Source organism: Thamnophis sirtalis, unplaced genomic scaffold, assembly GCF_051295495.1.
Source record: "Thamnophis sirtalis isolate CommonGarterSnake01/CBP01778 unplaced genomic scaffold, rThaSir2_p1.2 scaffold_9, whole genome shotgun sequence".
Lineage (NCBI taxonomy): Eukaryota > Metazoa > Chordata > Lepidosauria > Squamata > Natricidae > Thamnophis > Thamnophis sirtalis.
The window spans coordinates 5254730-5263457 of NW_028261389.1; the positions used below are offsets into that span (position 1 = coordinate 5254730).

The 8728-nt window shown below is 44.8% G+C and overlaps 1 protein-coding gene across 1 annotated transcript in view; it reads right to left on the reverse strand.

Annotated features, from left to right (window-relative positions):
* Nucleotides 1-7096: 7096 nt before the first annotated feature.
* LOC148044014 (endonuclease domain-containing 1 protein-like) overlaps nucleotides 7097-8728 on the reverse strand; it is a 76964-nt gene continuing 75332 nt past the window's right edge. Inside the window, exon 6 of the mRNA XM_087722522.1 lies at nucleotides 7097-7618. Within this exon, the coding sequence (XP_087578648.1) occupies nucleotides 7097-7618 (522 nt within the window). The remainder of the gene's footprint in view (nucleotides 7619-8728) is intronic.

Genomic DNA, 8728 nt, shown 5'->3' on the forward strand with positions numbered 1-8728 from the left:
GGGCTTGCTCCTTCAAGTAGAACTTTTCTGCCTGAAAAAAACAGAGAGAAAGAATAATGCTAAAGCTCTGATTTAGCAATTCTTCCTTTTTCATGAAGAATGTAAGCTTGGCCTTGAGGTTGGCCATTTGTCCATGAAGTCCATCATCCTTAGAACAGAGGGTTGGACTAGAAGACCTCCAAGGTCCCTTCCAGCTCGGTCATTCTATTGTATTTGCAGGTTTAGGTCCTAGAACAGTGTTTCTCAACCTTGGTGAGTTTAGGTCCTGTGGACTTCAACTCCCAGAATCCCCCAGCCAGCATACCATAGCTGGCTGGGGAATTCTGGGAGTTGAAGTCCACAGGACTTAAAGTCACCAAGGTTGAGAAACACTGTCCTAGAAGGATAGTATAGTTGATATTTGTGATGCTTCCAGTTAACTGTCGAAAATCAATTTGCCCTTACCAGCATCTTTGCCCAATATTTCTACAGCCAAATAATACTCATCATCAACAATTGTATCAGCCAGATGCGGTTTCTTATCATTTTAATCCTCGAATCTAATATTATCCCATGCTTCATTGGACAGGTCTTCAAATATTAGCTGATCACAATCATGTCTTCACTTACCTACTTCTTTTAAGTGTTCCTCCTTTTCAAACTCCTCTGTATATTGTTCTTCTTTGGAGATGCGCTGGATTGCTGATGTTCTTATTTATTATGCCTCCCACGGTGTCAGCTCTGGCTGAACCTGCCCATTAAAGGGGCGGGGGGGTCTTGCCTCTGATGTCAAAAACATCGTATTTCTATCAAGGCACCCTAAAGTTACCGGAGTTCTTTTTCAGCCGTGTCAAATCCACAGGCAGGAAATCCACAGGCGACGAGGGTCGTTTCCTGTCTCTGCAACCTGAGGTTATCGAAAACTTTTGGTTGCCAGCTGATGTTCACGTTGCGAAACTATTGGCCCAAATTAACCATATTTGGTTTTTCATCCTTTTCAAAGGGGGAAACAATGACACAAAAGCAGCCCCCTGTGGAATCAGTGGTCGAATGTATCTCGAGGCTGAAAAAGTGTGCTTCAAAACAGGTGTGAAAAAACGCGTTTCCCACGGTGGCAGTCACCTACAACGAAGCATCTGAAGTTCAAATGGTCCCTGTAGTCTGCGATATTTTTTTTTTGCAAGGAACATTCTATGCAAGAAAGTGCGTAGAACGTTCCTTAGCCTGAGTTTCATCTGCCATGACTGATTTGATTTGATTGCATTTATATGCCGCCTTATTTATTTATTTGTTTGTTTGTTTGTTTGTTTGTCTTGTATGCCGCCCACTCCCGGAGGACTCCGGGCGGCTCACAAAAGACAAGGGAAAGGGGGAAACTAGACAAAGACAACATATTAAAAACAAAACCAACATTCACAATTTCTGTGGAGGTAGATGCTTCTCAGCTCCCCCCAGCCGGCTGGAACAGCCAGGACTTGGTGGCTTTGCGGAAGGCCGGGAGGGTAGTAAGGGTCTGGATCTCAACAGGGAGCTCGTTCCAGAGGGCCGGAGCTGCGACAGAGAAGGCCCTCCCCCGGGGAGTCGCCAGCTGACATTGGCTGGCAGATGGATTCCGGAGGAGACCCAACCTGTGCGATCTAATTGGTCTGAGAGAGGTAATCGGCAGGAGGCGGTCTCTCAGGTACCCAGGTCCGATGCCAGGTCATATTCCCTGAGGGACTCAGGGCGGCTCACAAACCAAAGTAAGGGGGGGGATACAAACAAGAGGAAAACAACAGACAAACAACTACAGACAAATTTAAAAACAATCAACAGCCACACAATTCGAGCGGGGACGGGAACTCGTCAGCCCCAGGCCTGTCGGAACAGCCAGGTTTTAAGGGGAAGGCCTGAAGGGTGGTGAGGGTCCGAATCTCCATGGGGAGCTCGTTCCAGAGGGCCGGAGCAGCCACAGAGAAGGCCCTCCTCTGGGTGGTAGCCAATCGGCATTGGCTGGTAGATGGAATTCGGAGGAGGCCTAGTCTGTGGGATCTAATAGGTCTGTTGGAGGTAATTGGCAGCAGGCGGTCTCTCAAGACCTTGGCATGTGCCCTTCTTGGCTTTCTTGGGGGGTCTGGGGCATCTGTTTGTGTGAGTGGTTGAACCTGGGATGTTGTTAATGCTTCTCTTCAGCAGAGGGTTTTGCCAGCCGCTTTAGAAAAGGCGGTGGTGGATTCCCTTGTAAAGAGCTTCTCTCTGAATCTGGTTGATCTTAACCACTTCAAAGTCTCAAATGCTTCCTCGTGGGGAACACTTGTTAAGATGCTTGTTAAGAGCCGAGGTGGTGCAGTGGTTAAATGCAGCACTGCAGGCTACTTCAGCTGACTGCAGTTCAGCAGTTCGGCTGTTCAAATCTCACCGGCTCAGGGTTGACTCAGCCTTCCATCCTTCCGAGGTGGGTAAAATGAGGACCTGGATTGTTGTTGGGGGCAATATGCTGACTCTGTAAACCGCTTAGAGAGGGCTGAAAGCCCTATGAAGCGGTATATAAGTCTAACTGCTATTGCTATTGCTATGCTAGTCGCGACTCAACTACAGGCTTCTTAGATTATCCTGACCCTCTGCAGTCCGGTTTTAGACCTGGACAGGGGTGTGAGATGCCACTGATCCCCCTTGTGGATGAACTTTGTGGCACCTGGAAGGGGATCTGCTCCACCCTTGTCCGAGGAGGATCTCAGCAGCCTTTGATCGTAGTATTCTTCTGGATTGCTTGTTTGTTTGGAGACATGATCCTTACAGGGATTTCGTTGCAGGGGTGGGTTTGAAAAACTTTTTACTACCTATTCTGTGGGCATAGCCTATTTTGTGGGCATGGCTTGGTGGCCATGTGACTGGGTCAACACGATGTCACTCACCAAGGGAATGTCACTTTGCAAACCTGAGCAGCTTTTCAATTTAAAGCAGGACTCCAAAGTTTGCATCTTTAAGACTTGTGGACTTCAACTCCCAGAATTCCACAGCCAGGCATGCTCAGTTCCGATTTAAAGAGACAGCATTTGTTTTTCTTCCTTGCTGAATCTCCCAGCAGAAAAGTGAGCTTTCTTCCTTCCTTCTTTCTCTTTCTTTCTCCCTTCCGCTTTGATCTATAAGATCCCTTATGATTGGGTCACTAAATATCTCCACAATCCCATACTCCAGCCAGAATTGCCCCAAACAATAAAATTATCTAGAATGTAACTGCTACTCCGACAACACTCTTCATAGATTTGGGGGGGCTGTTGCAAGGGGTTGCTGCCAAAATAAGAGAATTGGATAGGACTTGGAGATCTTCTATCTACTCCATGGGTCTCCAACCTTGTCAACTTTAAGACTTGTAGACTCCAACTCCCAGAACTCCTCAGCCAGCAAAGAGGAATTCTGGGAGTTGAAGTCCACAAGTCTTAAAGTTGTTAAGGTTGGAGACCCCTGTTCTAGTCCAACGCCAATTCAGGCAGGAGACCCTATACAATTTCAGACAAATGGTTGTCCAATCTCATCTTAAAAACGTCCAGTGTTGGAGCATTCACACCTTCTGGAGGCAAGTTGTCCCACTGATTAATTGTTCTCACTGTCAGACAATTCCTGCTTAGTTCTAGGTAGCTTGTCTCCTTGATGAGTTTCCATCCATTGTTCCTCATCTTGCCTTCAGGTGCTTTGGACAATGGGTTGACCCTCTTCTTTTTCTGGCAGCCCATTTCCCCACTGACATCACACTCGCCCCTTCACCGCAGTCAGGAAATGACAAAAGGCTGAGCTTTTCTTTAGAAACACTGTTTGCAAGATGATTCAGTGCATAAACCTCATTGCCCACATTAACCATCATTAACAAGGTTCCCAGCAGAGGTGAGTTCCTGCCTGTTCTAACCTCTTCCATAGAAGAGGTTCCACAAATCTACAGTGCCATTTAGAACTGTTTCCAGCTCCCTCCCCCTGCCCGTCCGCACATCATCAAGATGAAGAGCGAGAGGAGGAATTCTGGGAGTTGAAGTCCACAAGTCTTAAAGCTGTCAAGTTTGAACACCACTGGGGTTTTTTTCTAAAGGGTTAGGGGTGCAAGGGTCTTGTAACGTGACAGCTTTAAGACTTGCACACTTCAGTGCCAGAGTTACTGAGCCAACATGACTGGAGGAGGAATTCTGGGAGTTGAAGTCCACAAGTCTTAAAGCTGTCAAGTTTGAACACCCCTGGGTTTTTTTTCTCTAAAGGGTTAGGGGTGCAAGGGTCTTGTAACTTGACAGCTTTAAGACTTGCGTGCTTCAAATGCCAGAGTTTCTGAGCCAACATTTTGGTTGCTAAGCAAGAGCGTTGTTAAGTGAGTTTCACCACAATTTACAAGTTGGCCACGCCCACCCAGTCACATGCCTGGCAAGCCACTCCCACCGGGTCACACGGATGGCAAGCCACTCCCACCAGGTCACATGGATGGCAAGCCACTCCCACAAAGCAGACCACACCTACAGAAGAGGCTCTAAAAAAAATTGAAACCCACCACTGGTTCCCAGATTTCACAAGAAGGAAATGTCATATTGAAAACTGCCTTATATGGATGATGTCTGGGGTCTTAAGAGAATAGCAGAAGCCTACACAAAACCTGGACGCTCTAATGCCCCATCATCCAATATCCATTCTCCTGGGGGAGACCTGGAGGATTTCCCCCCATCATTCAGCTTGCTTTTATCTCTCTTTCTGGACACGATAGATCCACTTCCACAGAACACAGTTACCATTTTATCTTCTGAGCAAGGTTGGGAGGACTTTCTATGACCCTAAAAAGGGGACCCTAGATTAGTAGAAAATTACAGGCCAATCTCCTTGTGCTTCATCACCTGTAAAGTTATGGAATCCCATTCTAAACCAATCCAGAGACAAACAATATGCTCTCTAACCAGCAATTCGGTTTCAGAAAAAAATTGTCCTGTAATCTGGAAACATTTGGACCACAAACCCTGACCAGGGTAAAGCAATAGACGCAATTTATATTCTGCTTTTTTAGTGACAAGTGTGGAAAGTTGAATTTAATTTAGAATGGGAAATGTATTAAAGCCAGAATTCTATGCACACTTATTTAGAATTAATCCATGTTGAATCCAGAGTTTCTAAGTGAAGAACTGAAGAATTCAGGATTATTGTATCTAGATGACTTCTCCATCATTCACCTCTTTGTTCAGTAATATTTGACACCAGCTTAATGGCATTTAATCACTCAATCAATCAAGACCAAAATAGGAGGAGGACTAGAACTCTTTAGCAATATGCCTTCTCCCTGCTGCTTCCCATGCACAAACCCTTGATTGATTGATTGATTGATTGATTGATTGATTGATTGATAAAAACATGGCCCTCCCCACAAAGAACACCTGGCTTGAGCAGATTTAATCACAATTTAAAAGCCTGGAACTATTAGCAATGTGCTTTTTCCCTGTTCCTTCCCTAAATATACCATTGATTGATTGTTTGATTGATTGATCGATTGATAATATTATGCAAAATGGAATGGTCAAATTTTTCTAGATTGATTATACTGAAAGCGACACAGATCTTTGATAAGCAAGTTTATTGCAAGAACTAAGAAAGCAATAGAGAGAGCATTCAAGCAGTTACATACAGAAAGGCATCGACTTTCGACCACAATTGTATGTTTGTTTGTTTATTCAATTTGTATGCCGCCCTATTCCCGAGGGTCTCAGGGTGGCTAACAAAACAGAGGGGAAGGGGAGTACACACAAGAAAACAAAAAGACAAGCAAATTAAAACACAACAACAGTCACAATAATTCAAGTGGGGCTGGGAACTCATCAGCCCCAGACCTGCCGAAACAGCCAGGTCTTAGTGGCTTTGCAGAAAGCCGGAAGGGTGGTGAGGGTCCGGATCTCCACGGGGAGATCGTTCCAAAGGGCCGGAGCAGCCACAGAGAAGGCCCTTCCCCAGGGAGTTGCTAGTCGGCACTGGCTAGCAGATGGAATTCGGAGGAGGCCTAATCTGTGGGATCTAATTGGTCGTAGGGAGGTAATCGGCAAGAGGCGGTCTCTCAAGTACCCAGGTCCGATACCATGTAGGGCTTTAAAAGTAATGACTAGCACCTTGAAGTGAGTCCGGAGACCAACAGGCAGCCAGTGCAGCTCGCGGAGGATAGGTATAATATTGGTGTTCCGAGGTGCACCCACAATCACTCGCGCCACTGCATTCTGGACAAGCTGAAGTGTCCGAATACTCTTCAAGGGCAGCCCCATGTAGAGCGTGTTACAGTAGTCCAGTCTTGAGGTCACAAGGGTGTGAGTGACTGTTCTAAGGGCCTCCCGATCCAGGTAGGGTCGCAATTGGTGCACCAGGTGAACCTGGGCAAATGCCCCCCTGGCCACAGCCGACAGATGATGTTCTCAAGCCAGCTGCGGGTCCAGGAGGATTCCCAAATTGCGAACCCTGTCTGAGGGGCGTATAATTTCACACACCCCCAGCCTGAGAGATGGAGTACAAGGCCAATCTTTGGGATTGGAACTGGAACTCTGTCACTAAGCGATGTTCTGGTTGAAGTGGGTCACACCCAATTTTCACAACCTTTGGGAGACTGTTACCATCATAAATACAGGCCAAGCAGCCACATTTTGATCATGTGACCACAGGAGACTGCAAACAGTCAAATGTAGGTTAATGTAAGTCATTTTGTTGTAATTTCAAACAGTCGTTAAATGGTTGTAAGCTGAGAACGGCCTGTGTCAAATCGAAGCCCTATTTAGTGTGACATGAAATTTGATTTCTCAGGACCTTCTTCCCACCCGCACTGTGCAATTGACTGAAAACTCTTCCTTCTCGGTGCAGTTTCGTTTTAGCTGAGTCATCATTGCACCCTTCATCTCATTATTGGATGATTTTATTTTCTCTGTTTGCTCCCTTACCAGAAACCAATCAAACAGCCTGAATTTTCACAAGATTGAGCAAAAAGAAAAAAGAAAGATACAGCTCAATCTAGAATTATAATAACTGCATTCATTCCATATGTTGAAGAACTAAGCCGCTACGGATACACTTTGCTTTTTTGGGGGGGGGGGTTGTCTGTGAACTCTGTTTTGCAGACAGAGAATGACCTTATTGATTATTAATCTTATCGATAGCAATTGCCTTTGAAAAGATCAATTTTTCCCTTCCCGTATTTGCCACTAAGTTTAGTTTCCAGGTCCTTAAGGCTAAGGCGGTCTACTTTATTCTGGTTATTTTCAGCAATGACTGCCCAGGATTTTTTACTTTGATCTGAACACACACAGCAAACCGCAGCCCACATATGACTGGGTATATTCACTCTTTCATTGAGCTGAGTATTCCCAGGTACAGCACCCACAATGACATACGTTTCCTCGCACTGCTGAGCAAATTTTGCCACCCTTTTTTCATAGTCATTCCATTTTCCATCATTGAGGTTCTTAAACTGGGGCACAATGTTGGTTAGGGTGAAGGTTGCATCTTTGCTATCTTGATCCGGTTGATGGCTGACTGGTGCCAAGTGTCCCTTGTTGAAAGGATCAGCATATTTCCAGAGATAATCCTTGAAAACAGCCTGGCTCTCTTCAAGTTGAAGGTAATAACTGTTTTCCTTCTCCATGCTGGTTAGTGCAGTCATGTTTACAAGCTAGGAATAACAAAGGACAAGCCTGATGAAGCTTTCACACAAGACCGAATCAAATACCCTGAATCTGTTTCAAGACCCACCATGAGTCAGCCGAGGAATGGGCTGCATTTGGGGGCACTTTCTGGGAATTCTGGAAATTGAGGGCCCTGACTGAGCCTTTTGGGAAGCCCGCTTTAAACTGTCCTGGAGTAGAGAATGCACATTGCTTCAGCTTGAAATTTGGGGATTCTGGCCACCCTGAGTTTGCTTCTTTGGGGAAGGATGGAAGTAGGACCTTGCCAACGTGGGCAAGAGAAATCTTAAAGCCAAGCTCCTAAGAAAAGCTGGAATTAATTATATACAAATAATTCTTAAATATACTTTCTTGCCTTATTTCTTTTTCTTCTTTCTTCTTTTTTCATTATATTATTCATAAGTATTTTGAAAACATTGCATTGTCAAGATATATCGTTTACAGAAGTAGGGTAGATAAAAATTATATCTACATACGCACATATACATACACTGTGTTTCCCTGAAAATAAGACAGGGTTTTATTTTCTTTTGACTCTTGAAATAACCGCTTGGCCTTATTTTCGGGGAGGTCTTATTATTATTTTTGAGCTGCAGGAGGCAACAAGCGTGGTCACCTCATGGCTGCTGCTGCGTTGCAATATTTTTGGGGAGGGCTTATTTTGGGGAGGGCTTATTTTAGCGCATGCGCTCAAAAGCCCAATTGGGCTTATTATCTGGGAATGTCTTATTTTAAGGGAAACAGAGTATCCTTTGTTTTTAAAGTCAGTGTGTCCATTTCGGCACAATCTAAGATTTTCTGAATTATATCTTCCTCTGATGGGGTGTTCTCGTTTTTCCAATATTTTGCAAATACTATCCTCGCTGCTGTCCATACATGCAAAACTAAATATGTGGTCCCTTTGTCATAACCCTCCTGCATTATGTTCAACAGAAATATTTCTGATTTCAGGTGGATATGTTGTTTAGTCATCTTTTCCAACCACGTGTGGATTTTCCTCTGATATTACTTTGCTTTCATACAATGCCTGGGGTCTGATTACATTTCCAGCATTTCACTTTCACCAGTGAAAGTACTTCCTGCCTTATTTCGTAATC